Genomic DNA, 26,692 nt, shown 5'->3' on the forward strand with positions numbered 1-26,692 from the left:
ATTGAGGAGTAGCTCTTGTCATTTTCCGGTGTACGTATTAAATCATATCTTGTCATTAGCCTTTAAATTCACAAGAGCTTTCATTGCACGCTGGTGTGTTGGAAGGAAAAAGCTAGTGCGCCGTTAAAAGATTGCTAATGACGATCGAGCTAGATTCCGAGCTGAGCGCGTTTTGAGGACAAAACCGCGATGTTTCAAGTCGGGACTCTCCTCAAATGCTTTGATAGCGTGTGGTACGGATGGAAGAAGAAGAAAAGAAAAGTTACGACGTGACGCAATGTTCTTTCTGCTGTTTCTCCAACACAAATTTTGACCTCTTTTCAGTCGAGTGGTCTGCCCTCCCCCTATTGCACTGGATATCAGTGAATGCCTCTCGATCTTCCTGGTTTCTATTTTGATGCAGAGCGCAATCGATACTTTCCTGTTGGTTCTCAGCGACCGATCGCACCCATAGTGGCGGATCTTCCGACTCTACCAACACCTATTCAAAGCCTGCCTATAGCGCCGCGCAGGAGTTTCAGCTCTTTTGGACGAAACACGGCGAGCTTACCAAGCTTTGCGAGCAGGAAACGAAAAGCGCGGTTCGTCATATTTACTCGCAGTTTGGCGAACCTAGGCGAACCTCTCTCAAAACCAATCCCAGAACCGTCCTCCAAGCCCGTTTCCCGAGCACACAAATTGGCCGTCCTGAGCATTCCAACGTGGATTCCCCCATCTCAGCCTTTTGTGTCCGTTTAGTGTTGGCCGATAGAACATTGTCCGACTCATAACTCATTAGCTTGGCTCCACCCGACAATTTCTTGGGGATACATCTGGGTGGCTCTGGTCAAGAGATTTTCAACCATACCAGGATGATTATGAACTGGAGGCGGCTGCGCCTTGGACAGGCGATATTTGTCCAGCACCGAAATGCGAGGCACGTCAGCTTGTTACCATGTTTGAATATTGCTCAACCTTGCTCTCACCAGATCTCCACTATCTGCACGAGCCAATCACGCTGCGTGGCCGTATCGTTTGCCCCCAAAACAAAAGTTTGCATTCAAGATGATCCTGAGTATTATTTTTTTTTTTTCCTCGATTTTTAGCTAACTGCAAGCATAGCCGGATGTCTATATTGACTTTATCCAATGTGTATGACGTTCGCTGCGCCAGTTTAGAAGGCTCTTCCTTGTCGCTTGGTTCGCAGTTAACTAGTGCTTTGAGATCTTGTGCCCATGATGTTCTAGGTGCCGCGCGAAACGTCGCATATCTCGCCAACTTGGACCACGGAAATGCTGTCCGTAATCTCGCAACCGGAAGCGACGTCTTCTCTGTTGCGTCACACGAAGTATCGTCTTCTCAAGGATCCCAGCGGGGTTTTGACCTTCTATTCAAGTGGTTAATTTGGTCTGGCACACGAGGCGGGACGGTTCTCCGCTTCGATACGCGGATCGCAACGACCAAGCCCGCGTCGAATATTGTGACAGAAAGTACAGCACTCTGGTCATCTTCAGGTGCACGTTCATCGGCGCAACAAGCGAGCACAACGACGTTCATTTATCCCATTCACGCTGGCACTTCAAGCGGGCTCGTTGTGGGTTATATGGATGGCAGGGTTCGTCGCTGACAGCCACTAATGTCTGGCTGTTCACCTTTTTCAAGCTAGGCATGATGGACACAAGATTTCTCCGACCACACTCAGCACCAGTTATAACATACTTGGGCCACGTTGGTTCAGTCTCTACCCAATTAGTACAGTTTTATTACAGTATCGATTTAGTTGCTGATCGTGGTGTAGGGCGCAGTTGTCGATACCTCGGGGCGTTTCCTATTTGCTGCTGGTGGCGACTGTCGTCTCCGTGCTTGGGCTCTTGACAACGGCGAGCCTGTGTTAGCAGACACGAATTCTAGGATTCAAAGTCTATTTTCAGATTCCAGGCGCTTCTCCAGTCCATTCGTCAGCCTTCAGCTAAGGGAGGATGAAGATGTATTACCCGTTTTGTGGGCTGCTGAGAAAGGGGGGTCGATTTGGCGTTGGCGATTAGGGGTATGAGAGTCGCTTTTAGACTAGCCCAAACAAACCGCAAATGCGACCTGCGACGAGTAATTTTCTCGCAACCGACGTTTTCCCGGCTACTGGTCGATGGGGCGGCCCGGGCCGGAGATGCCTTTACTGAGTACATTAGGACATTTATCGGAGTATGTAGGGAGTCAATCTCACGCCAACGAACCTTCTGGACCCACCATCTCCTCGATCGCAGCTCCTGGAACTGCCTCATCTAGACAGAGGCGTTCTGGCTGAAAGAGGCAGTATAGCACGTGCCGGTGTGATGGCCACGACACTTCTCAACTGAACACCACCAGGACCACGAGCCAGCAACCTCGCTTGCTGCCGGCCTGATTATGGTCTTCCACGAGCGAGTATTTCCTCGTGCAAGTTTTCTTCTGCTGATATCTCTTTCCAGATGCAACTCAATCTTACCCACAGCTGCTTCGCGCAGGTGTGATGCTGACCACGGGACAACCCAGGGTTCACACGGCTTAGGCCAGGCGACTGGTTTGAATCCGCTAACGATCGCGGTGTGCGTTGGAAGAAGGACTGGCGGGTGTACAGCGGAACACTTGCCGATACCTCGAGGATTGAATCGCGCCGTCTTGTCGAACACTTCACCTGATGGCAACTCGGGAAGTGCGTCTGCTGGCCGCTTGCGCTTATAATCGAACGAGATGGCCGCCAAGCTGCCACAAGATCCGGAAGCGTTTGGTAGCCAACTGTGAGTTGGAGGTTCTACATTTGGTGAGCAGGGCCGACCCTCCGAACTTGATATTATCCTATCCTCCTTCTTCTGGAACGAGAATTCTGACGCGGACGCTCATCAAAATGCCTAGATAGCGACTCACGGCACTCTCCAACCTCCGGCGGCTCACCGCGGTCCTGCCTTCGCCCCAAATCCAAGATTCATCCAAAATCAAATGTCGTCAGCTGGTTGGACCCACTGACGCTGTCTCCATTTTTTTATCCCGGTACCTGAGTCGAAAACAACAGCCTCGCCAGATAGATGTCCCATCTCCAATAGATAAATTTCGAAAACCCGTGAATTGTACGCCGCGGCAGGTCAGATGTTTCAAGGTGGGTCGGATATTCTCCCCGTCGTGTGGGCTCATTTCTCGAAGAGGACACTGCAAGGTTTCTTTCCACTTGGCCCGGCAATAATGCTAAGCCAGATAACCGACATGAACTGGACCTTCTTGCCACGCTTCAAGGTACGTTTGGCGAGGGTCGAGGTTCCGGAGCCACGTTTGACGTCGTTCAATTTTCATCTGTCACTAGACCTCGGACCTCTTGTTCAAGATCGCCCAGAGTTTTTGTCTGATCCGCCAAGATCGTCGTTACCCCACACTGCAAAAGGAAATCGCGTTGGTACTGGGCTTGCTCGCTATCTACAGCGTATGGCTTTTATTTTGGATTTGGCCGCATACTCTGGGTCGTATATCGGGCTACTTCTTTTTTGGTGACGGCCGCCATCGCTGTTTTGACAGCTTCGCATAAAAGTCTATAACACGACCTCGTTTCGATTCTTCTGTATCATGCACTTCAAGGGACTCTCGTAAAGATCATAAGGCCGGCTCAGCGAATTGGCACGCCCAGGCCGTCAATGTCCATTTCCAACGTTATTAGGCTGACTGTATCACGCGGAGGAGTTATCCTTCTCCCACCACAGCTTATATAAATATGCACCACCTTGAAACTTCCCCGAAGCGCTCGCCCCGTTCGCTCCAACTCTTCTTCTCTGCACCATGTCGATGAGCAAGGCCCCCGATGCTATATCCGCTCATGGCTCGTCCACCAAAGAGGACCATATCGAGCACCTTGAGTCGTATACTGGCGACGGCGTCGTCACCATCCATCCCAACTGGTGGTCAAAATATCGGTTAGCTTCGTCTTAACATCGTTTTCTCTCACTCAAGGTTACTTCCACAGCTTGATACTGAGAGAATACATGTGAGATGATTTCTTCTTTTCAAGTTGTCCATCTTAACATGCCTTCAGGGCCGAATTTCTAGGTGTCTGTATCCTCGTCATATTTGGCACTGGAGTCGACTGTCAAGTTGTGTTGGCCACCTCGACGGCTGTTGCTTCAAGCGGCAGAGGTGTACGTCGTTCTTTCTCTGGCTCCGACCCTCAATGACGCATCTAATCACGCTATTAGGAATATCTGTGCGTAATCTTATCATTCCTTTGGGTATTATTAGCTCACCGTTGGCAGATCTATCAACGTAGGATGGGGAGTCGGAACAGCGATGGGTGTGTGGGTCTCCGGGGGCTATTCTGGTGAATTTGTTCCTTGTTTGGCGGCCTGAATCGGTATTAAACCGTCTCCCAGGAGGACACATTAACCCAGCCGTCACCCTGGCACTGGCAACATGGCGCGGTTTCCCTTGGAAGAAAGTTCCGGTATAGTGATAACCTATTTCTGCCTCTTTTGGTCTTGATATCTGATAGGGCTACATCTTTGCTCAAACTATGGGCGGCCTGGTTGGCGCAGCACTCGTTTACGCGAATTATTATCATGGCGTATGTTTTTGCTGTCTATTCTGTGCCATTTCTTAAATGCACTACAGATCGTATGTTCAGTCTTCCGTTCTAAGATCCCACTCAGCCGATTCAGAGCGCATTTGAAGGCGGCGATGACATCCGAACCCTTAGCACCGCTAGCCTCTTTTCTACTTACGCGGTATGCGATCCCCTTGCGCCGCGTGTGATGAATAATGACCTTTTTCCCCAGCTCCCATACATGACGAATGTCTCGTGTTTCTTCTCCGAGTTTTTGGCTACTGCAGTTCTTTTGGTCATGGTCCTTGCTGTCGGAGACAGCAACAACCTTCCGCCTCCCAGTGGTCTCGCGCCTCTTGTAGGGTTTCTTCACGTAGACCTTTGACCCAACGCTCAAACTCGATGATCAGTTCCTGTTCGTCCTCATTTTGGGCATTGGCGCCTCGCTTGGCATGGAAACTGGTTATGCCATCAACCCTGCGCGTGATTTAGGTCCCAGGTAGGCTAGCTGGTGGGATTGGAGCGTATCATGTTGCTGATCCTTCTTCGAAGACTCTTCACTTCAATGGCGGGCTATGGAAGAGCCGTTTACACATACCGGAAGTCCGTATCTGTTCTTGTCCTCGCCACGTGATACTGATCAATTTCCTTCGCAGTCATTACTGGTATTGGGATGGATTCTGCAACAGTGGCCGTACATCTTATCATCTCTAGGCTCTGGTGTCCCGTCCTCGCCCCCATTTTCGGCGCTCAATTCGGCTGCGCCTTTTACGACATTTTCCTTTATTCCGGTGACGAAAGCCCCGTTAACAAGCCGTGCGTCTTTGGCTCTGAAGCCTCTTTTCCTCCCTCGAATCATCTAACTTGAGCACCAGAAATGCTACTGCTCGCGCCCATCATGAACATGCGGCCCATGCTATGCGGAGAAATATTCCCGCAGGCCATGAGCAGGTGTGATTGAGGTTTTTTTCGGTATGATCATGAGGGAGGACTATGTATATTCTACTGTACGATTGGAGTCGACGTTTAGTAGTAGTGTAAGATCCCAACCTTTTCGCACTCTCCCAATAGCCTGAGGCCTGACGTCACACTTCATTACAACTTGCTCCTTACTGAGTTACTCAGATGGCACTCAACTTGAACTATGCCGCGCACACTTACCTGGCTTTAACTCTCCCCCCATCTTCATCATACTTGCAAACACCCTCAACGCTTGCTCAAATACATCCGGCGGCAGCATATGTGGGGCAAGTTGGCGCAATGGCTGACGTGCAGCTCGTCAGCATTCCCAAGGCCCAATGGGAGTCTTCTGAAGCGGCCCGTACGGAAATAATGGAAGCTTTCACAGCAGTTGGTAGGGTCGATGTGCAGGAACCAAAGCAGCGAGCAAAGAGAGACGAATTGTAAAGGTGTGTGCTTGGTATATTCTTGGTGGGTTCAACCACAATTTTAACATCGAGACAGTAGACTACCGGGGCACTGACTACCCACAACCATGTGTACAACTAGCGCAATTCTATCAAATAATACTGCTCACGATTCTGCCGGGCCATCGGCGCAAAGAGGCATGCTATTGACCCGACTTGTTTGGGCCATCTGTCTCCCAGGAGAAATTGTTCGTCATCGAGCCGATTGTGGGAGTTTCGCTTTGCTCGTATAAAGCTCGGACCCCATGTTGCTGCTTCTTTCTGAGTCTTCTCGACATTCAAGATGCTCCCCATCGTTTTGCTGTCCGTCCTTTCGGCCGTTTACGCCGCCGTTGTTCCCCAACTTGGATTCGAGAGCCATCTTCCATCCCAAGTTGCTGCTGGTGTCCAACCGCTTGGCAAGAATGTCACTATTAACGGTGTCTTGACCTACGTCACGCTGCCCAAAAAGAAATTCGACCCCAAGATCGCTGTACTTTTGTTGACGGATGTCTTTGGTCTTCCCTCTCCGGACAATCTGGTGAGTGTTGTTTGAGGGTATGGAGTAATCGACTCATGAGTCTCGAGGTCTTGGTTTGTATCCGGTTGCGGGTTCTAATGCTATCATTGACCAAGGCAAAAGGCAGATCAGTGGGCCGCAGCCGGGTTCGCAGTACGTTCAAGTTCTTGCTTATATACTTACATGCTTACAAAGGCTGAAATTGTCCTTGTCAGACATTTGCTCCAGATTATCTAAATGGAGACGCATTGCCTCCGGATGGGCTTGGGAATATTACTGCATGGGCCGTTAACCATGGGGAAGCACAAACTACCCCACCGCTACTCGCCGTTGTCAATGCTTTGAAATCACGTGGCGTCAAACAAATCGCTGTAACGGGCTACTGCTTTGGGGGTTCGCTTTTTTTCCGACCACGACCGTTCATTCCATCAAACATTGACAGGCTTATACACTGTTCGACTGGTGCAGAACAACACAGTGACTGTAGGAACCACGGCGCAGTAAGACAATTCTCATTTGTGAGGCGACCACAAACTGAACTCTTTAGCCCTTCCTCTCTGGATGTACCCATCGACTTCGAGGTCGTCAAGGCGCAATCGCATGTTCCTATCGAGATTAACAACGCAGAGCTTGACACCGGTTTTACGCCTGCACTTGCTGTTGAGACAGATTCGGTTCTTGACGATGGCCAGTATCCACCGGGGTATTTGAGACGTCAATTCAACGGCGTTGGTCACGGCTTTGCGGTTAGTTGCATTCTACCTTTCGTCTTGCACAATAATTGAATGGTCCCAGGTTCGCGCCAATGCGGTATGCTTCCTCGAAGTGATTGCTCTGCTGCTAACTCTTGGCATGTCCAGTCCGATCCTGTACAGGTGGCCGCCAAAAACGGTGCTTTCGATACGTCTTTAGCGTTCATTAAGAAGCACCTGAAGTAGTTACCAAAAATTAGTAAATTTGGGAATGGATGGTCAAAGATAGGGGCTATTGATTTTGTGACCATGCACGTGCTATCAACGTAACGCGACTTGCGCCGAACGACCATCTCAAAATGCCCAAACGCAGAGCAGCGGTGGATAGTGATGACGAAGCCCCTTCAGTAGATGGCACTCCGGCCTCAAAACGCGCTCGTACCGACGAAAGTGATGATGAGTCACCTGCTCCTGCTCCCAACAAACGCGGCGCCAAAAGCAAGGCGCGTCGCAAAGACGAATCTGAATCTGAGGAGGACCAGGATGATGATGAAGGAGCTTCTGGGGAAGCGGATCGCGAGTTCGAAGAGCAATTTGGGGCCTCTATCCGTGCCAACTACGAAAGCAAACAGAAGACTGCTGGCGTAAGTCGCTACATACTTCCTGGCTCGCGGGACTCTGTTAAGCTATTCTTTAGGGCGTCGCAGAATTCGGAATCATTGAGGGCATTGAGCTTCACCAGTTCATGTGTCACCAACGCTTGACTTTCAGCTTCGGGCCCCAGATGAATTTCATTATCGGTATGTAATTTTTCACAAAGAAAAAGTGTTTTCCTGTGCTCATCCAGCTGTATAGGTCATAATGGCAGTAAGTTGCTTCATTTTTTTTTCAAAAAGTTCTTCACATTCACCACCGGCAAGGTGGCAAGAGTGCTGTATTGACCGGCATCACTGTTGCGCTGGGCGGAAAGGCTGCTTCGACCGGTCGTGGGAGTGGTCTTAAGTCGTTCATTCGTGAAGGGCAGAAGTAAGCCACTCGTTTCTGCGGCTGCTTCTTCTCAAGTTGTTGGACAGTGCTGCCGAAGTCACGATTGTGCTCAAGAACCAGGGCGAAGAGGCATACAAACCCAAAGAATATGGGAAATCCATTGTTATCAATCGTCGCTTCACGAAAGAAGGGAACAGCTCCTGGAAAATCAAGAGCAAGGATGGACGCGTTATCAGCACGAAGAAGGAAGAGCTTGCGGCCATCTGTGACCACATGAACATCCAGGTCGACAATCCCATGAATGTGCTGACCCAAGGTTCAACCCCACTTTCATCTTATTTGGACCTCTTAATATTCAATGGACAGACTCGGCGAGGCAGTTTCTTAGCGCTTCCTCTCCTGGAGATAAATACAAGGTACCGTATTTGCCATTCATCTTGGCGGATTACCTAACACAAGATAGTTTTTCCTTCGTGGAACCCAGCTTTCGCAGCTTTCAGACGAGTACACTGCTTGCCTCGCAAACGTCAGTGCCACAAGCCGTGTCCTCGTCCAAAAGAAGGAGGCAATCCCAGATCTTAAGGCCAATCTCAAAGAGGCCACAGCTCGATTCCAAGAAGCTACGAAAGCTCGTGATCAAGCTCGCAAAGTAGACGAACTCAAGAAGGAGCTTGCCTGGGCACATGTCAACACGAAACAAGCAGAGATGGAAGGCAAGCAAGATGAAGTTGCCAAACAGGAGCGTCGTCTTCCTAAAATCCAAGAGAACCTCAAGCTTGCAAAGGTTCGGGGATTCTACGATTTTTCTTGCTTTGTTTGACCTACGCTGTACTCTAGGGTAAGCTAGAGGAGATTGACGAGGCAATGATTGCCCTCGAAGAGGAGCATGATGCGATCGGCAGTCCTGATCATCTTCAGACTAAAAAGAAAGAGGTTCAGGCAAAGATTCGCACGAATGGAGAAGAGCTCCGTCGATTCCATGTCCGTCTCCGTATTGATCCGCTTTGCCCAACTCAATCGTTCTCTGTACTTAGGAGGAGATGAAGGGCATCAATCGAGAAATAGCACAAGTCGACTCAACTATCAAGGGCTACCAGGACCAGATCGATGCAGAAATGAAGCGACTGCAGGCGGATACCGAATCAGCGCGCCAGGAAACGCAGGACAAAATCATTAAAGCGCGTGAACAACAGACCGCTGCTGAGAACGAGCTCGAGCAAATTCGTCAAAAGATAAGCGATGCGGATACACAACTCGGTCAGCTCAAGAAGGAGGGCAACATGGCTGAGCGTAAAGCCAACGACTTGCGAGGACAAATTATGCAGTGCGATAGCGCCATCCAGAATTGCGAGAAAGCTGAAAGCGATCGCTATGCTGCCTATGGGAACAATATCAAGGAAGTCATTCAACGAATCGAACAGACTCGCTGGCAGGGTCAGAAGCCTCTTGGCCCGCTTGGGATACATGTGAAACTCCTCAAACCCGAATACGGACAACTTTTGCGTCAGCAGCTTGGCCAGCAATTGACCTCTTTCGCGGTTACACATCCCCGCGACTTGAGCACTCTGAAGAAAATTCTTCAAGATGCAAAAAAGTGCGTGCATGTGCGGTTCAACCTACTCAATTGTACCTGACGTGGTGCGTTGTGTAGTCCTCAGACGGTTATCCACACGTTTTCACCCGATCTCTTCGATTATCGTCACGGGGAACCTCCTGACGGTGTTCTGACCGTTCTTCGTGCTCTTGAGGTCAATCCTCTTACATTGAAGCCTTTTCTTGCTGAATGTTATATGCCAGATCGATAACCCCCATGTCTTACGCATATTGATAAACAAGATGTCTATTGAGAGTCGCGTCCTAGCCCCCAATCGCAAAGAAGGAGAGCAGACGCTTCGTGATCTTGGCCATGGTTATGCGTGGACCAAGGATGGGTTCAATCTAGTTCGCTGGAAGTGCGTCAATATTGTCCCCCTATACTGTTTCTTGCTGATATGGCTTATTTAGAGAGGGAGGAGAATCTTCAGTTCCCGCTGGCGGTGGGCAAGTTAATCCCATGTTGCTTGCTGCTCAAGCTACTCTCGAAATCCAGTCAGGGTTCCTCTCCCGCGCATTTCACTCATTAATCCGTTTATCAACCCAGACAATACCGCGAACAAAAGGCCCAACACGAGGCCGATTATCAGACAGCAACAATGTCGGTCAAGAACCTCACTGCTCAATGGACCACTCTTCGGAAGGAGGTTGACCATCTCAACGTTTGCTGATGCTCCGAGATTTTGATCCATCACTAACACATCCTCCAGCGTCAACAACGGGAAGTAGACGAGCGTCGACACAGAGCTCGGACTCGTGCAACTCAATTGCAGAATGAGCTTAACGCCGACATCCCAATACATATGGGAGCCATTCAAGGTGCAATGGAGGTGTGTTGTCTTGTCATTCTCGTCACCACCAAACCGAGGCCATCGCAACCAGATATCGCAAGGAGAGAGAGCAACCCTTCTCAAACAGGCGGAGGCCATCGCGCCACGGAGGAACGAACTCGACGCAGAAAATATCAAACTCACGACGGAGAAGGACAAGATCCAGCACGAGATAAACGAGTTTGACACCGTGAAACAAGCAGCCAAAGTGATACAACCACTGCCGCGCCTGTCGCCCCGCTGATTTTTCTACAGGAGAAAATCATGAGGGCGGTCGACAATCGCACTGTGCTGAATAAGGATGTTTTTCACTGGGAGAAGAAATTGACGGAGGAAACAAAAAGCGTCGATACAGCCAAAGAAGCAGCTGAAGTGGTAGTGGAGGAGTTTAAGGTTTGCTCTCAGTTCTAATGTTGAACTATGGTCGCTTATATACTTTCTAGCAATGGACTGCTAAAGCAGAACAGTATTGTGAGCGCGTTGAAACTCGGCGCTCTCCAGAAATAGTCCAGAGAAATCTTCATTCTGTCCAAGCGGCTTTGCAAGATCGCGAAAAACAGTGCGACTCTTCCTTGTAACGACTCCCCTTTGACTGACACCATTATAGACAAGGTGCAACGGTCGAAGAGATGACAGTCGAGGTCAACAAGGCCAAGGATCGACTTGAGAAGGCCGATAGTGATCTTAAGCAAATGATGACACTAAACAAGGTACGCACTCTTTTATCTTGCTATTTTGGTATTTAGCACAGTTATAGGCTCTCAAAGAGTCACTGAATGCTCGCTTGGCTCGATGGCAGGAATTCCGGCGTCATATCGCTCTTCGCTGCAAGATTGTCTTTAGTTTGCACCTGTCACAGCGTGGTTACTACGGCAAGGTCATGTTCGACCACGACAAGGAAACACTCCAGCTCAAGGTTCAAACTGACGATCAGGCGGCGACTCAAGGAGCTAGTCGCGATAAGGACCCACGGTCTCTGAGTGGAGGCGAGAAGTCCTTCTCGACCATATGTTTGTTGCTCTCGCTCTGGGAGTCGATTGGCTGCCCGATTAGATGCCTTGGTACGTTGTTACAAACTTGAACAGTTTGCACGGGGTTAAATCGCTTGCTAGATGAGTTCGATGTGTTCATGGACGCTGTCAACCGACGGATTAGTATGAAAATGATGGTATGTTGGCTGTTGAACTCGAGACCAGCTACTCATTTGCGATTAGATCGACACCGCTAATAGCTCGGACAAGAAGCAGTATATTCTAATCACTCCGCAAGATATGAACAACATCGCTCCAGGACCAACCGTGCGAGTACAACGGATGTCTGACCCCGAACGAAACCAGGGAATTTTACAATTCGCAAGCTAGGCAGGCATACCCAAAACTACTTTTCTAATGCTACCTATCGGTCGTCTAATTTTTATTGTATATTTTGAGAATCATCGCCATCAATGACATAACCTCATTTTTTGTTTGCTCTCTCCACCATGACCTCCCGTTGGGGTTCCATGCGTATTGCTGCTCTTCCTCTCACTCGTGGCCGACCACCAATAACATACTATAGCTTACGAATGCAACGGCCACCGCCTCCACCACATATCGAACCGCCGAAATCAGGCTGGCTTCCGCGGGAGGGTATCGTAAAATGGGCTGTTTACAAGGTCGATTCGACATGGACGTCATGGGGACAGGCTAAACCTGGAACAGTGCGCGTAGGTTGACAGTCCTTTGAACGCATATGTTTTGAGCTTGCTCTAGTTTAGAGTGTTTGAATTCGGCGAACGATTCTTGGATCGCTTAGATTTCGAGGAGGGAGTATTGAAGCGCATAGACGTCGAACACGCACCGCCAACGAAACCGCCGAGTGGGTTGGTCGGCGTAGAACGAGAAGAGGCGGAAGCAGCTTTGGCTCAGTTAAAGGTGGAGACCGGTCAAAATGCATTACAGTAGTGTGCTAACAGGCTGCTAGATTCCGTTACTTTACGCGCCGAAAGTCACTTCGGCGCCAGAAGCCATCTCCAACCTCCAAGCTTTTATCCAGAACCGAATCCCAATACACAGCAAAGGCTTTTGGACCTATCTTCTGATCGCGCCGTTAACGGCGCCATTCGTTATCATTCGTATGCCGCTTCATTTACTGACGCTGTGGCTGAGGCTAATGTTGCTTTTCTTTGAAGCCGTCATTCCGTATGTATGTTTTCGTCATGGACTCAAGAATTTTTTCACCATCACGCCAACGCAGTAATATCCCCTTCTTTTTCTGCGCTTGGAGAGCATGGTCGCACTATCAAGGTATTTCCCTCTGCTTGCGGCGCGAGAAGTGCCAGTAACTAATGCCTTTAAGCTTTACAAGGCGCTCGCTATATAGACGGCTTGTTGAAGACCGGCAAGATTGTACCACAATCGCTTATGGAGCTAGACTCCGTCTATGAAACGCCGACCACTGAAGAGGGAAACCTCATCGTTAGCCGTAACTCGCTCGGAAACGCCATGCGGACGCTGGAAATGAGTCCTGACGACTCCAAAGATATCATTCGTGCATACGAACAAGTTCGAAACCGCTCAAAGTAGTATCAAAGGATCTGTCCATGAGTGAGAGAGAGTGTTGTACAACTGGAAAGGCTAATTAAGTGCGCTTTTTTTGCATTTCCTTCGAGGGATAACCTTGCGCAGGTACAATATTGTTAAACGCCACTTCGAGTGGTTTGTACCGTACTGCTGCCAATATACGCTAATAGGCTCAGCGAAACTGACGGTTCATGAAATCAGTGTCTTCCCCACTTGGCATATGTAGCCTTCGCTCCGCAAGGTGCTTTTTTTTGAGTGTGGCGGCCCAAGGCATGGCGACCTTGCATCTTTTACCTAAAGAAGCTGTCTCGGGACAGACCACGCAGGAGCCGGTTAATCGCATTGCGGCCCTCTCAAGACTGACTGTGGCATCCCTGGAGAACTGAAGAATAGGCTGGCCGCGAGGTGGAAACGAGATGGAAGGTTTGCTTGAAGCCGTTCATAAAAATTCTGAACAGTAGACGACAACCAGTTACAATGTACGGCATCATCGATACTTGCAGTCTGCACACTGTGGGGAAACTGGCGACGGAATCGGAAGTTGGTGGCGGCAGTAACGCGTCAAGGAAGATTTCAGATTCCAGATCTATGGAATCGGGCTAACTGGAATTTTCTCGTAGATCAGTGGCAAATCGGAATGGCACACCAAAAATTCCAGCTGGACATGGCAAATCTTTTGTAGGGGACATAATGTGGAGGTAGCGTCCGACTAGCTTCTCCCAACACGCAGAGCATTCTGCTGCCTCGGCATTCGGAGTCGATCATAGCAGCGTACCTTAAGTAACAAGAATACAAGGCTAAAGCCGAGCCTGCTCCATCCCACGACCATGGTTTCGTTACCAGCTATGACCATCCATTCCCTCCCCGTCGAGCTCATTGCACGCATATTTGTTTTAGGCGCTGCTGACCAGTACAGCGACTCTCCATTCCTTCTTCGACCAGATGAAGACTACTGCTCTACTGCGTCGGCTGACTTCCAGTTAATCTCCTCGCAAGTTTGCCAGCATTGGCGGCAAATTGCAATCCGAACTTCTTCTCTGTGGACATCGCTGCATTTCCGTGAACCAGTCCATATCACAAGGGCTGAGGCATTCCTCAGCAGGGCTTCGCCAAAGTAAGTTCTTTTTGAGCGCAGGAAGAGAAGTTGTAGACTAACCGGCTTGCCGTCAGTTATCCACTTGATATTCTGGTGGACACCGTTTCGCCGGAGGAACACATTCCTGGGTAATTTGTTCTGTCGTGGGCGAGGCAAATAGTACTGAAACCAGCTAGAGTAACCCTATGTCGCGAAGAGATGCGGACAATATTCGAATTAATAACGCCTCATGTTGCGCGGTGGAGAGCATTTCATCTCAAGGTTGGTGCTGCAGCCATGACCACTATCGAGGCAAAGATTATTTCAGGAGCTTGTACCGCACGAGGTTTGGAATCGATTCTCACACTGTTTACAGGTCCGCGCAGACGAATGCAAACTTATTGCCCGGCAAGCTTTGTCTACATGTGGGCCTGCCCCCAGGCTGGAGACGCTGCAGCTGTACCACTTTGAGGACTACCGAACGGCCCATAACCTCTACATCGCAACCTACCGCGACCCGGTCATGATATTCAATAACGTGCTCCCTTCGCTGAAGAATGTGTCACTCATTGGCGTCAACTTGCCATGGGCACACTCGCCGTACCTGAAGCAACTCGACGCGCTGGAGCTCGCTTTGCATCCGGACAACATCAGACCACCATTCGATGTCTGGGATGCGATGCTCAGAGAGTCTCCTCGTCTTCGTCGACTGCTGCTACACTATTCTGGCCCGCGTGTGGCATCTAAATCACCCGATAGTCGGATTTCCGTCCCTACACTAGAAGAGCTTTCGCTTACGGACCTTGATCCTGAGCACTTGACAACGATGCTCAAAACGCTTGACCTCCCCCACCTTACCACTCTGTCGATGGACCTCCCAGATCAAGACTACACCAGCGCCATGCAACTCTTGACGGAGGAGTCAGAGTGTCCCCCCATCCAACTGGCGGGGCTTCACACCCTCCGGATTGCAGCGCTCGAATGTCAAGCGGAGATATTGGCCAAGCTCATCCGTGCGGCTTCCGCTTTACGCGTCCTCGAGCTCGATTTCTCTGCGATCAGTCCACGTCACGTGTTGCTCGATATCTTGTTCGAGGCAACTGTGGTTTCGGACGAGGACGAAGACGAAGACTCAGGTTGTAGTTGCAAACGCCAGCGACGCCGGATCCCGATCTTCCCTCATCTAAAGGAAGTGCGGCTGTTCGGATTGGATGGCACGAAGTTGAGGGACCTGATAGCCTTTCGGTCGGGCTTCAAGTGCAGTTGCGCAAACCATGTGCCTCTACCTCGCTTCGTTGTGCGGTGGTCACCCGGACCCGGGAAAGAGAGGGACAAGGTACTGGATGAGCTCGTGGAGAACTGCAAGGTCGAGTACATGGAAGAAAAATATGACGAATTGGAAGAGGACGATGATGGAAGTAATTCAGATGGCTCAATGGATGCGGGGTCGGGTACGAATGACTCTGTAGACTCCAATGATTAATAAGTTGGCTTATTTGCTCGATGGGTAGTATAACATGGTCCCAAACTATCACTCCGTTGAAGTTCATCAAGCGACTCCCAGTTTAGGATTGCTGCAGGTAAGAGTTACACAATGTACAGTTATGATGGCTCGCCTTCACCCCAGCAAATCGGCTCCTTTGTTCTTGAACTTCCCTAGTTCAGCTTTCCAGGGTTCCCAAGTTGCCCCGTATTTCTTTAACAAGGCTTTCAGCTCTTCACGCTGCTCCTTCTGCAACAGAATCAGACATGACCCAAGTCGAATCGTAAAAGACACACGATGTTCCATGGCTCTTCGCCTCCATACACGTCTGTGAACAGCTCGCTCAATTCCCAGCGAGGCAGGGCATCGGCGCGTTTGAACGCTTTCATGACGTCAGCTTTCAGACGCGCCTTGAGGGTCTCCTCCTCTTCGGCGTTCCACCACCCCTGAGACTCCATGAACAGACGGAAACGGACGATGGGATTGTCAATGCGTTTGCGATCTTCAACTTCTGAGCGTTGACGGTAGGCAAAAGAGTCGTCGGAGGTGCTATGGTGACCGACACTGAAAATGGATCAAAAGGAGACATAAAAAACAGGAAAATGCTGACCGGTAACTCATGGCCTCCACCAAAACGGCTCGTCCTTGTTCAAGAGTTCGTCTGCGCGCTTCACGAACGGCAGAAAGAACTGCTAACACGTCGTTTCCGTCCACTCGAACTGTATCGATACCATATCCTGGTCCCCGACTGGCGATCCCGTCGCCATAGTACTGTTCTGAACTGGGTGTGCTGATTGCGAAGCCGTTATTTCGTGCAATGAATAATGTAGGAGAAGGAATCGTCGATGCTAACAGCATACCAGCGTGGAAATCTATTTTGATTATTATTTGGGAAATAATTTTTATTTTTTACAAAAGAGACTCACCGCCTTCAGAGGCAGCACCTTCTCCGAAGAAACACGCAGCGATATTTCGACCACGCCGATCTGGAGAACGCTTCAAGGCATATCCGACTCCAGCTGCTTGCGGAATTTGTGTGGCTAGAGGCGAAGAGATTGTGTGAAAGTGGTGCTTTGGTGAACCAAAGTGCTGTGGACGCGTGAGTAGGGCCGGTAACGAGAATTCTTTGACCTTACAACAGGCATTTGGCGGCCTTTCCCCGAGGTGTCTTCTTGGTTGCCGAAGCATTGAGCCATGACGTTGTCCAAACTGAATCCACGCCAAAGAAGAACACCCATTTCTCGGTATTGACCTGCGCATATGTATGATAAACATGTCGTCTACCTGTGCATTCTGACTTGAAATACCTAGGACTCTAGCCGGTTGTTAGTATGATAACTAGCTGACCGATTCGTGACTTACTCGTCATCCATCTCGAGTGCAGCAGCAGCACCGATGATTGTGCCCTCCTCTCCATACTTTCGAGTGAACTGTCAGAGTTCGCGCCCCCAGACCGAAACAGTACGTACAGAGGTCATCTACTTAGCAATATTCAGTATTCACAAACTGGTGGTAAACCAAAGACAGACATGGAAGCTGATCTTGCCCTGACGCTGGACGTTATAGAGCACACTGTCAAGGGTGGGGAGAAGTTGCATCTTCTCGTACAATCTTCTAGCGAATGCTTCGTCGATCTGAATGACCCGGTTGAGTTACTGCGGCCATCGAGAGGGAGAATACAAATACCTCAGGTAATTGAGCACCGTCTACAGGCTTGCCGATGCCGTCGAGAACGCGGAATGTTGGAATTTTAGCATCTGAACCGGTCACAGAGTTGAAGAAGGTGAGTGTTGGAACAATGGGGGATGTAGAATTGGGTAGGTAGCCCAGACTGTGAGTGCAGCGACGGTGGAGGCGTCGAGACAGTGGCCGGAACATGGAAGTAGTTACCAAGCCTGGAATTGATGGATGCTGCGAGTTCAGAATCTAAATCGGAACTCATTTCGAGCGCCAATCACGCGTTTTGACGCGTATTTTAGGACAACGCTGTGTATCTCTCTTGCATGAACCGCTGTCTGGACCGTCTTCTTTGTAACCACTCATCCAGACTCTTGAACAAGCTTGCAACCAGAAAAATTGATTTGATTTCATCAATGACATGCCAAGATGACATACTGAAAGTTGTAGTCGTCTCCTACTGACTACGACCATCTCTGTGTGGCTAGTCCACCTTGTGCGCACGCAGGCGTTCACCTTGCTCATGACATAGGGCCGGGTCTTTGCCTTATTTCATGTTCAAGTCTGCCTTTACTTTGGCCGTGCTGGTAGCGCTGGGTCCGCAGGTCGTCCAGGGCTCGTTCAAATTCAAGTTCTCCCCAATCGTTCAATGCTCACCAGTCACCATCTCGTTTTCGGGGACTGATTCCAGCAATCACTCGGTACCAACTACTCTCACTATCCTTCCTCTGGTCAATAATGCCATCCCAATACAAATTCCCATCCCCCCTGGGTCGTCCAACTCGACAGGCATAGCGCTTTCTTTCATTCCCCTGCCAGCAGATACCACCTTCATCGCGACCCTCGACAATCCAGATGGCCCAGCTTCCAAGGTGTCCGATGTCACAAGAGTACTACCGCCGAATATTACTACAGGGTCCAATACTTGCCTTTCGTCCCTCACCGTCTCCACCCTCAACCTTTTCGAAATACCATCTTCCATCGGTCAATGCGAGAGCTTCTCTGTTGCGTTCGCAACGAGGCCCCCAAGTATCACCGCTTTCCAGCCAAATGGAAGAGCTACACTCCTCCCCTCGTCCGCTGCCAACGGTTTGGCTCGGTATACCATGACTAGTAATCGTGGCAATGAAGTAGCCCTACTCTTCAACGATCCCGCAACCAACAAATTAGTAACAACAGCTCTCATGACTGGTACGTTTTCTCTCTTTGTGTCATTGCATTTTTTTAGGCTTCCTCACTTGTTTTTGCAGTTTCAGGCGACTCGGGAAGCTCAAAGGACTGCTTGGCATCTAACAGGAACAACAACGGTAATGATAGCAATAATGACGGCAAGTCTCAAAATTCCAGTGCCGATGGTGCAGTCACCCAAACAGGATTGCCCAAGTAAGAAGGAACGTTATAAATGTGGCTCGCAACCTGAATCATCTTCCAGGGGTGCTGTTATTGGGATAGCAATCGGAGCCGCCCTTTTGGTGTTTGCAATCATGCTACTTTTATGGTATTTCTTGCGCGTCCGCAGGCGACGAAGACGAGCCTCTAGCTTGCTTTTTGATCCTGCTCTCCTGAACCGACGATGGCCATCATCAGATGCCGAAAAGAGGATGCCAACTACTCAGACTTGGTATTCGAACGCAGACGAGAAGAGTGACGCCGATCTCATTGAGCAACGGGGGTCTATCAGCAGCTCCTTCGGCGGGGGTGGTGTTATTCGCGATCCAATCTACACCAACGACAAATGGAGGAGGTCCGCGATGACTGACGACGGAAATGTTAGTGTCCGCACCAGCATATCTTCTTGGAACCAGTTTGTTCCCGAAGACCAACGAAGCCCTGGAGTGATGGAGCCTGAGTCAGAAGCAGCTATGCGACGTAACAGCGCAGGCTCTGACAGCAGATTGTCTATGAACACGGTCGACATCCAAAACATACTCCAAATCGCGACTGTTCATCGCAACTCGTCAACGGCCCCATCTGCATATACGAAGCGTACACCCCAACCTTCAACAGCCGGGACCACTACCACATTCGATGTCGCCAAACCTGCCGCTGCTCGGCTCATCCCAACTCGGGGAACTGGTCGGGTGAGCACCCGGCCAGACTTGCCACAAGGCATTTCGCCAATTTCGCGCAACAACTCTGCTGCTGTTGCTATCAAAGGGGTGCCAGAGTCATACCTCAATCTGGGTCCAGGAGACGACAACTATGGAAGCGGGATTGCGATTGGCACACCAAGGGCTTCCGATGGACTCGATGGTCAGGGAATTGCTCGCAGTCAAGGCGGGGCTAGTCTGGGAGACGTAATTGTACGATAGAATATACCAGAGTTGGAATTGGCTTGATGCCTTTCCAGTCAGCTATCTTCAATCTTCTTCATCTTTTAGCGATAGTTGAAACATTCAAAATGGTGGGGTTGTACTGTTTATTTGTACCATAGAAGAACAGGGAGAGCTGAATCAACCCAATGACTACTCAGTGTCTTGGGGTAATCTGGCTGCCTCTTCACGAGCGCGTTTACGACTACCCATCATGAGATCGACGTAGTCTGCCCCGCCCAGAACGTGACTCGTGGATGCCTTGGACTTCTGGCCTTGCTTTAAGACGGCCTTTTTCTTCGCTGTCTGCGCTTGAGCATGGGGCTTATTGACGACTGTAGCGCCAGGATTTGATGCGGTTTTAGCAGTCTTTTTCTGCTAGTGGGTGAAATTTGATAAGCTGGGGTTACAAACGTCAAACGGCGCGTACAGTTCGTTTGTGCAACTTCGCACTCTTTCCCATGTTGGCGCACAGCGCGCGAGCAGCGGGCCGAGATGAGAGTCTGAGACAAAGTCAACACGTGCTCATTGAATCCTGGACAAAACCTCCTCATCCGTTGTTCTACCGTCACCCGCATTTTATCCGCCCGCAAGTCTTATAGCCAGAGTTTACCTCCGGTGACCGGTCTCCTGCAAGCCTCTGATAATGGTTTTGTTCAATGGAGATATTGAGCCTCGCATTTTCGGTAGCATCACCTTGAGCCACAAATGACTCTCCTCCTAGCCATTGACACCAACGTAAACCTTCCGATCAAGTTCACTGTGGACACGCGAGGTAGACCTCAGACAATCGGGTAATGAATTCAGGCACTCCAACCTCCTCAATGGCAAGAAATGTCAAACCTCCCTCAGATCCGGCCCTATATATGCCATACTTTCTGGGACCTCAATTCCCCCTCGCGTGGAACAACTGACGACCCGTTACGACCCGTAATGTCGGCGACCTTGTCCAGCTACCGATACGACCCTGCAACGACCCCCAAGCGCAACGTAATGCTTGACGACTATGACTCACTCTTAAGACCTGCTCACCGTGATCTAATTGAGGAAGTGGTCTTCCGTGCGATGACCTCTGAGCAGTATGTGCACTAACTTGCATCTCACCCGCTAAAGAAGACCAGTGTGGAACCATTATTAGCTCCAAATGGCTCTATATGGCCTATGGATATTTTTTTGCGCTGCTCGAGACGTCCTGGACGGCGACCCGGACGTCTCTGAGAATAATCTTTACTTCTCTGCTGTGTCTACCGTGTTGTGTCGAGCGCTGGCTGGCCTGGTCGGTGTTCTTCGCCCTAATCTACTCATATTTACTCAAAGTTGTCCAGCGAAGCGAACCCCCTCCACCTCCTCCAAGTGATCCTTGCTCGCCACAAGAACGGCGCGCAATGAGACAGCAGGTAGTTGCCAACGTACACGGCGCCCGTTACCCGCATTATCTTGACCCGCTTCGTATCCAAGTACTGCGCCACCAGCATCTCAAGTGGACGGCAGCGATGGAACGCAATAAGCTCAACCAGATGGCAAGCCTAGGACTGGGGTACAATAGTGACGACTCGGATGATTCAGAGGAGGACGACCTGCAGATAGTCATAGTATCAAGGGTTTTGTAACTTTTTTTTGTACCAGTACATAGTTCTTCCAGAAATAATCTTTAGAGAAAATGTTGTGACCCCAAACGTGTCACCAACACGACCATGTTCGCCCTCATCGTAATGTCGGTCCTCCTCGGCGCCGCCTCGTTTCTGTGCGGGATGATACCTCTCTCGTTTACTCTCTCAAGTGCGTAGCAAGCGTTCTGCTCGCCCCTCTCAACGAACATCGTTTGCAGAACACCATATTTCACGTTTCTCCACCTTTGGCTCTGGTATTTCGTTTGTTGAGCCGGCTTCGTCCCTCGCTGACAAGCAAACTAAGGGATTCTCGTTGGGACAGCACTAGGAATCATTATTCCAGAGGGGATAGACACGCTTGCTGAAGCCCATCCTACTTCCCGACTGCCCACCGACCAAGTCGCGCTTTCTCTGCTTGCTGGCTTCACTTTCATGCTGTTTGTTGAGCAGCTTATCGCTCCAGGGGCTCATTCCCACCATGGAAACGACATTCCTCTCCCGATTCACGCCCGAACAGGACCGAGTACCGTCGAATTTGACGCCGACCTGGGCGAGGAACTTGAGCCTGGGGCTCCAGAGCCTCCTGGCGCGGGTTTTATGCAAGTCGATATGGTTTCCGAGGATGCGAGATTGAGTAGAGCACGCGCGTATCCATTGACTTTCGGTTTGGTTGTGCACGCTTTGGCAGATGGGCTGGCTTTGGGCGTCAGCTCCATTTCGAAGCCCGACTCTACCTCTGACAGCCACCGCGACCTCTCTTTTATTGTTTTTCTTGCACTTATAATCCATAAAGGTGAGTTTTTCATCAACTTCCGTATGTCGATTCCTTATGGGATGTAGCCCCAACGTCTCTTGCGTTAACAACTGCATTGTTGAACACCTCCCTTCCACGACCAGACTGCCGTAACCACCTCGCTGTATTTGCCGCTTCTACACCTGTCGGTGCCATTCTTTCCTATCTCTTCCTCTCGCTCTTCTCGGCTGGTTCGACACAGGCAGGCTGGACTGGCATCGCACTCCTGCTCTCAGTAGGTCTGACGCTTGTTTCTCGTGGCATCTCTAACATATCTATAGGGCGGAACCTTTCTCTATGTTGCCACGGTCCTCCAGCCCGTCTCACATTCGCATCCTCCTGAAGAAGTGGGTCCGACAACGAGCAAAGACTTGACTCCGTCCATGCGTGTGTTGCTAATAGCGGCGGGGATGGTCACGCCCTATCTCATTGGCCATGTTTTGCTACCAGATGTGCATTAAGGGAGGTTGAGGGTCATAAAGGACAATGGGACGAGCTCCGAAGTGTACCTTGTAGTTGTAAATTCGTTAGCCTCGTATTGCGTAGCATTCGCCATAATTCAATAATCATTTAGTCAACTCCCAGAGAACCCTTTCGCTCGAATTTGTTGTGGGTCCCTGTAACAAGTCATGTGGATCGTGACTGTCCGCGTCTTCTTCTAAACCTTGATGTGCTCGATTATGGCTGCTGGGCTATTGCAAGTGTTTTTTTTAACATTCACATTGGTGCATGGCTATAAATGCAACAGATCCCTTCTACGATCCACTTGGGGCATCTTTTTCGAACCTTAATTATGACCCGAAATCCCATCTGTCTAGATAAAAGTACATATCCCCTGCAGTACAGTTAACTGCTCATCGAGGTGTGACAGGGATGACACAGGATGGCACCCTTTTCTCTGTCGCGGTCACGATTTGTCCAAGTCGCACGCTCCCTCTCTTCATCACGACGAGCTCATATGGTCAAATACATCTCCAGCGAAGTATGTTGCGATACGCTTGGCCCCCGCAGCTTCCGATTTCGGAGTTGATAGGATTTGGCGACCTTGATTAAGACCGAAGGCAAGAACTCCGGGGTCGACTATCTCGTCGTAGATGTGCGCGATGACGACTTTGTCGGCGGAAATATAACGGTAAGTTTTCCATCCACATTACTCTGGCTGAACGAAGGGTAGAATGCTAGAAATATTCCTTCGCGAGAGTTTTCTGTTGGTGTTTACGATCTGGCACAAAAATCCAAGGAAATTGGGACTATGGTATTCCATTGTGCATTATCGCAAGTCCGGTGTGCCGTTGTCCCGCTTGAGTTGAGCTATGGACTAGTATGGAGCTGACACAATCGTATAGTGGGCCAAAGGCGGCACGGGTACGATCCTTCCGTATTCTTGCAAACTTACGCCAGAGTCAACAGATATATGAGGAAATCCGTCAGAATCTAAATATTCCAGCCCAACATGGAGAGCAAGAGGTATTAATCCTTCGAAATGGGTTCACTGAGTTTCAACTCAAGTACAAGGCGCGTCATCATATCGCAGACCGAACCACTCCTCACTCTCATAATCAGGATGATCCTGTCCTTGTCGAGAAATGGGACCCAGAAATATGGCAGAATGCAGAGGATTGGAGTTGAAAAATATGTCAAGTTGAATCTCATTCTTTAGAACTCTCTTCCTTCTTGAGTCCAAGCTGTTTAGGCAGTCCCTGGATCGCTTTTCGCGTCACTTGTTGCTCATTCTCGATTTTGTTGACGCACATCATCCTAAAGTAGTTCAGTGTCTCATGGGCTGCAAGACGGATGACGCACCAAGAGACTGTTGAGACCAATGCAAAAGTCCCCATCGCCCAGTTTCCCGCAACGACGGGATCTTCCAGATGTGAACTGCAAATTTGGGTGCTCTTAAAAGCTATACTCACTGACGGAAATCCCTCGGATGATTCCAATGCCTACACCACTCGCAATACCGCTCAGTAAGCTGTTCCGTGCGCAAGGTACTTCGCCGATGTGAAATGCACTCTTTACTAGCCGAAATGAGCCAAGTTTTGAAAGCCATTGAACGAATTTCTCACTCGGAAAGAGTCCGTAATAAGGTTTCCTGTTGATGCTGGGCCAAGTTGCGGCGGAGGAATATTTTCTGGACTCTCAACGAGCCCAGACGAAGCTTTGGGATCCGGCATCGTAGTGGTTAGGGAACAACAAAATTGGTCTGTCACTCAAGTTGAACTCAAATCGGACCGTCAACAACGGACCTGCCACGGCACGTTCTCTCACTCTCCCTTCATGTAGATGGTCCTCAAGGCTCAACTAGACGAAATCAGGGAATACCGCAATGCCTACTTTCTTGCATTCGCTGTCGCCATGGGCAGCGTTTTCTTCGGCTATGATATGTAATGATATACCTAAAGCCTGAATTCAGTTTAACTTGCCAATAGCGGCCTTATTGGTGGTGTCCTGGCTCTAGAGTCCTTTCAGAAATACTTCGGCCTTGATAAAATGTCCCCAAGCGAGAGAGCCTCCATCTCTGGCAATATTGTCGCGGTTTTGCAAGTCGGATGCTTGTATGGGGCAAGTTCTCTGGTGTCTATCTGTGAATGAACCTGTTTCAGTATTGGCGCCATCGGCATAAGTCCATTCTCAAGCCGTTATGGTCGCAAGCCTTGCCTTCTTGCTTCAGGATTCATCTTTGTCGTCGGAAGTGCGATACAAGTCGTCGTCGGTCTTGGTCCAAGCAGAGAATATGCCCTGCCATTGCTTTATGTGGGGCGGTAAGCACTCATTCACATCTAATCCATCTTCTGAAGGTCGTATTAGCTTTGTGGGCGGTGTTGGTGTGGGAATGGTGACTGCCCTGGTCCCCTCATATCTGTCTGAGTCGACCCCGCGCACCATTCGTGGGAGGTGTACGGGTCTCATTCAGCTGGCGAACAACATTGGAATCATGCTTTCTTGTTCGTCACTTTCCTTCATTTCACCTGGGTTCACGGCGTCTAGTTTGGGTGAACTATTTCGCCTCGAAGAACATTCAGCCAACGGAAAGACAATGGCGCATACCGTTTGCGATGCAGTAAGGCCATGTTCATTTTGATAAACCTCTATGAACATGGCGACAGGATTGTGCCGGGGGTACTGTTCCTGCTGCTTACTCCCATGCAACCTGAATCTCCACGATATCTAATCGAGAACGAGAAGTATTCTCAAGCAGCTGACACTTTTGCTTATCTCAACAATCTCAACGCCAATGAGGACGCTGTTGCTGAGATGATGCGTGAGGTCAAGGCCGACTTTGCGGGGAGAACGCACCTTTCATTTGCTGAACAAGTGATAGCAGTTACGGAGTCGCGGAGCTTGTTAGTACGGTGCGGCATCCCACCATTGGTGATGTTTTTCCAGCAAGTGAGCTGCTCATTAGACATTTTGTTCAAGCTGACTTCATTATAGGTAACTGGGACCAATGCAATAAACTATTATTCTCCAATCATATTTGCTAATCTAGGCATTGGGGAGACGACATCAGAGCTCTTCGCAACTGGTATGTCCTCGCTTGTGCCCATTGTGAACTTATGGACACCGACTATAGGCGTATATGGGGTCGTCAAGGCGTGTGCCTTTGCCTTCAGGAACGGCTGTCTGACAACGAACTTAGGTTATCTCCGTTGCGACTGTTCTGGCTCTTGCCGTAGAGACCTTTGGACGCCGCAAATCTCTTATCGTTGGCGGTTTAGGACAAAGTGCGATGATGGCTTGGATGGGAATATATAGTTCTCTACATCCACCAACCGAGCATCCCGGAGAATCCGCCCCCAGCACACTCGGCTATTTTTCCATCAGCACCGTCTACTTTTATGCAATTTTCTACAATGTCGGTTGGGGTCCCATGCCTTGGGTCGTTGCGGGAGAAGTCGCCCCAAACCATCTGAGGACAACGATCATGTCAGTCTCGATTGGAGTCAGCTGGTATGCGCGTGTAGTCTGGGCTAATCCGCGCTAAACTGTTTCACAGGCTATTTTCATTGACAATATCTAAACTGACGCCTATCCTGCTCCATTCGATTCGCTATGGCACATTCCTCGTATTTAGCGGATGTTGCTTCGTTATGGCTCTTTGGGCGTGGTTATTCCTGCCAGAGACCGCAGGATTAGGGTTGGAGGAGATTGGAACATTATTTGAGGGCGAAAATTCCAAACGGAGGAGACGAGATGCGGAGGAACTTGATGATGAGAACGCGGATGCAACCCAAAGTTTATTATCGAGTACATAGATTCAAGCCCCCATTCATTGCCAGTGCTCTATCGGGTGTTGTGCTCGGCACGGCGTATAATATTACTATTTGGCATTGCTTCAATCCAAGTATTGAAAGCGTGAGACAACGCTTGCTTCTGCGCCGCCCATCACCACTCTGGACTGCATGCTCGACGTGCTGATATTTGGACTTGGCTCGTAAGGCAACGGTTAGCGTCGGCCTTGCAAATTCTCTAAGTACTTGGTCTAGGGTTGGATCTGTCTACGCTTTCCTCCTGCAGAGTGCGCCCACATTCAAAAACATATTGTAATAAATTTCTCATAAATTCCAGCTGGAAAACATGTCCGCGTCAGCGTTGTCGCTCGATCGAATGCGGCAGTC

At 49.8% G+C, this 26,692-nt stretch overlaps 13 protein-coding genes across 13 annotated transcripts; 11 read left to right on the forward strand and 2 right to left on the reverse strand.

The window, feature by feature from the left end:
* Window positions 1-366: 366 nt before the first annotated feature.
* MIND_00830400 (uncharacterized protein) lies at window positions 367-2,654 on the forward strand (the record flags this gene model as incomplete). Its single annotated transcript, XM_037364974.1, has 12 exons — window positions 367-581; window positions 644-728; window positions 779-916; window positions 969-1,054; window positions 1,102-1,178; window positions 1,227-1,327; window positions 1,376-1,594; window positions 1,642-1,731; window positions 1,778-2,026; window positions 2,344-2,396; window positions 2,445-2,480; window positions 2,525-2,654. The coding sequence occupies 12 exons, from the start codon at window positions 367-369 to the stop codon at window positions 2,652-2,654; spliced, it is 1,479 nt and encodes a 492-aa protein (XP_037218216.1).
* Window positions 2,655-3,777: 1,123 nt separating this feature from the next.
* Window positions 3,778-5,941, forward strand: MIND_00830500 (uncharacterized protein; the record flags this gene model as incomplete). The annotated part of the gene is made up of 15 exons (XM_037364975.1): window positions 3,778-3,911; window positions 3,962-3,982; window positions 4,031-4,133; window positions 4,191-4,198; window positions 4,248-4,312; window positions 4,365-4,435; window positions 4,484-4,555; window positions 4,641-4,715; window positions 4,767-4,892; window positions 4,945-5,033; window positions 5,087-5,137; window positions 5,191-5,199; window positions 5,249-5,350; window positions 5,410-5,485; window positions 5,660-5,941. 15 exons carry the CDS (start codon window positions 3,778-3,780, stop codon window positions 5,939-5,941), a joined length of 1,284 nt encoding a protein of 427 aa, XP_037218217.1.
* A 303-nt stretch (window positions 5,942-6,244) lies between these two features.
* Window positions 6,245-7,398, forward strand: MIND_00830600 (Protein AIM2; the record flags this gene model as incomplete). Its single annotated transcript, XM_037364976.1, has 8 exons — window positions 6,245-6,481; window positions 6,529-6,534; window positions 6,584-6,613; window positions 6,676-6,853; window positions 6,903-6,960; window positions 7,008-7,206; window positions 7,256-7,270; window positions 7,321-7,398. The coding sequence occupies 8 exons, from the start codon at window positions 6,245-6,247 to the stop codon at window positions 7,396-7,398; spliced, it is 801 nt and encodes a 266-aa protein (XP_037218218.1).
* A 98-nt stretch (window positions 7,399-7,496) lies between these two features.
* Window positions 7,497-11,923, forward strand: MIND_00830700 (p-loop containing nucleoside triphosphate hydrolase protein; the record flags this gene model as incomplete). The annotated part of the gene is made up of 21 exons (XM_037364977.1): window positions 7,497-7,796; window positions 7,850-7,952; window positions 8,008-8,019; window positions 8,073-8,178; window positions 8,226-8,455; window positions 8,506-8,555; window positions 8,603-8,923; window positions 8,977-9,120; window positions 9,174-9,733; window positions 9,791-9,887; window positions 9,937-10,091; window positions 10,144-10,227; window positions 10,280-10,394; window positions 10,443-10,562; window positions 10,615-10,770; window positions 10,818-10,955; window positions 11,006-11,121; window positions 11,170-11,272; window positions 11,320-11,623; window positions 11,675-11,730; window positions 11,777-11,923. Exons 1-21 carry the CDS (start codon window positions 7,512-7,514, stop codon window positions 11,921-11,923), a joined length of 3,402 nt encoding a protein of 1,133 aa, XP_037218219.1. The 5' UTR covers window positions 7,497-7,511.
* A 119-nt stretch (window positions 11,924-12,042) lies between these two features.
* Window positions 12,043-13,126, forward strand: MIND_00830800 (p-loop containing nucleoside triphosphate hydrolase protein; the record flags this gene model as incomplete). Its single annotated transcript, XM_037364978.1, has 5 exons — window positions 12,043-12,267; window positions 12,314-12,475; window positions 12,525-12,742; window positions 12,798-12,847; window positions 12,900-13,126. 5 exons carry the CDS (start codon window positions 12,043-12,045, stop codon window positions 13,124-13,126), a joined length of 882 nt encoding a protein of 293 aa, XP_037218220.1.
* Window positions 13,127-13,950: 824 nt separating this feature from the next.
* On the forward strand, window positions 13,951-15,681 carry MIND_00830900 (F-box domain-containing protein; the record flags this gene model as incomplete). Its single annotated transcript, XM_037364979.1, has 4 exons — window positions 13,951-14,237; window positions 14,294-14,347; window positions 14,396-14,480; window positions 14,527-15,681. 4 exons carry the CDS (start codon window positions 13,951-13,953, stop codon window positions 15,679-15,681), a joined length of 1,581 nt encoding a protein of 526 aa, XP_037218221.1.
* Window positions 15,682-17,912: 2,231 nt separating this feature from the next.
* On the forward strand, window positions 17,913-19,670 carry MIND_00831100 (uncharacterized protein; the record flags this gene model as incomplete). The annotated part of the gene is made up of 3 exons (XM_037364980.1): window positions 17,913-18,549; window positions 18,609-18,741; window positions 18,791-19,670. 3 exons carry the CDS (start codon window positions 17,913-17,915, stop codon window positions 19,668-19,670), a joined length of 1,650 nt encoding a protein of 549 aa, XP_037218222.1.
* A 153-nt stretch (window positions 19,671-19,823) lies between these two features.
* On the reverse strand, window positions 19,824-20,184 carry MIND_00831200 (uncharacterized protein; the record flags this gene model as incomplete). Its single annotated transcript, XM_037364981.1, has 2 exons — window positions 20,101-20,184; window positions 19,824-20,048 (listed from the first exon to the last, which is right to left on the reverse strand). Exons 1-2 carry the CDS (start codon window positions 20,131-20,133, stop codon window positions 19,824-19,826), a joined length of 258 nt encoding a protein of 85 aa, XP_037218223.1. The 5' UTR covers window positions 20,134-20,184.
* Window positions 20,185-20,603: 419 nt separating this feature from the next.
* MIND_00831300 (uncharacterized protein) lies at window positions 20,604-21,280 on the forward strand (the record flags this gene model as incomplete). The annotated part of the gene is made up of 3 exons (XM_037364982.1): window positions 20,604-20,753; window positions 20,809-20,946; window positions 20,996-21,280. The coding sequence occupies 3 exons, from the start codon at window positions 20,604-20,606 to the stop codon at window positions 21,278-21,280; spliced, it is 573 nt and encodes a 190-aa protein (XP_037218224.1).
* Window positions 21,281-21,355: 75 nt separating this feature from the next.
* MIND_00831400 (Beta-lactamase class penicillin binding protein) lies at window positions 21,356-22,534 on the forward strand (the record flags this gene model as incomplete). Its single annotated transcript, XM_037364983.1, has 5 exons — window positions 21,356-21,449; window positions 21,499-21,534; window positions 21,585-22,073; window positions 22,121-22,308; window positions 22,355-22,534. Exons 1-5 carry the CDS (start codon window positions 21,365-21,367, stop codon window positions 22,532-22,534), a joined length of 978 nt encoding a protein of 325 aa, XP_037218225.1. The 5' UTR covers window positions 21,356-21,364.
* Window positions 22,535-22,956: 422 nt separating this feature from the next.
* MIND_00831500 (Rhodanese domain-containing protein) lies at window positions 22,957-23,702 on the forward strand (the record flags this gene model as incomplete). Its single annotated transcript, XM_037364984.1, has 4 exons — window positions 22,957-23,055; window positions 23,107-23,205; window positions 23,248-23,357; window positions 23,420-23,702. 4 exons carry the CDS (start codon window positions 22,957-22,959, stop codon window positions 23,700-23,702), a joined length of 591 nt encoding a protein of 196 aa, XP_037218226.1.
* Window positions 23,703-23,722: 20 nt separating this feature from the next.
* On the reverse strand, window positions 23,723-24,259 carry MIND_00831600 (uncharacterized protein; the record flags this gene model as incomplete). The annotated part of the gene is made up of 4 exons (XM_037364985.1): window positions 24,140-24,259; window positions 23,987-24,086; window positions 23,877-23,937; window positions 23,723-23,831 (listed from the first exon to the last, which is right to left on the reverse strand). The coding sequence occupies exons 1-4, from the start codon at window positions 24,245-24,247 to the stop codon at window positions 23,723-23,725; spliced, it is 378 nt and encodes a 125-aa protein (XP_037218227.1). The 5' UTR covers window positions 24,248-24,259.
* A 97-nt stretch (window positions 24,260-24,356) lies between these two features.
* On the forward strand, window positions 24,357-26,329 carry MIND_00831700 (Sugar transporter; the record flags this gene model as incomplete). The annotated part of the gene is made up of 9 exons (XM_037364986.1): window positions 24,357-24,457; window positions 24,503-24,628; window positions 24,677-24,835; window positions 24,882-25,018; window positions 25,062-25,134; window positions 25,181-25,463; window positions 25,509-25,649; window positions 25,714-26,024; window positions 26,071-26,329. 9 exons carry the CDS (start codon window positions 24,357-24,359, stop codon window positions 26,327-26,329), a joined length of 1,590 nt encoding a protein of 529 aa, XP_037218228.1.
* Between the last annotated feature and the right edge of the window lie 363 nt (window positions 26,330-26,692).

The sequence above is a fragment of the Mycena indigotica genome (genome assembly GCF_014461135.1).
Source record: "Mycena indigotica strain 171206Taipei chromosome Unknown Mind.scaff0007, whole genome shotgun sequence".
NCBI classification, from domain to species: domain Eukaryota; kingdom Fungi; phylum Basidiomycota; class Agaricomycetes; order Agaricales; family Mycenaceae; genus Mycena; species Mycena indigotica.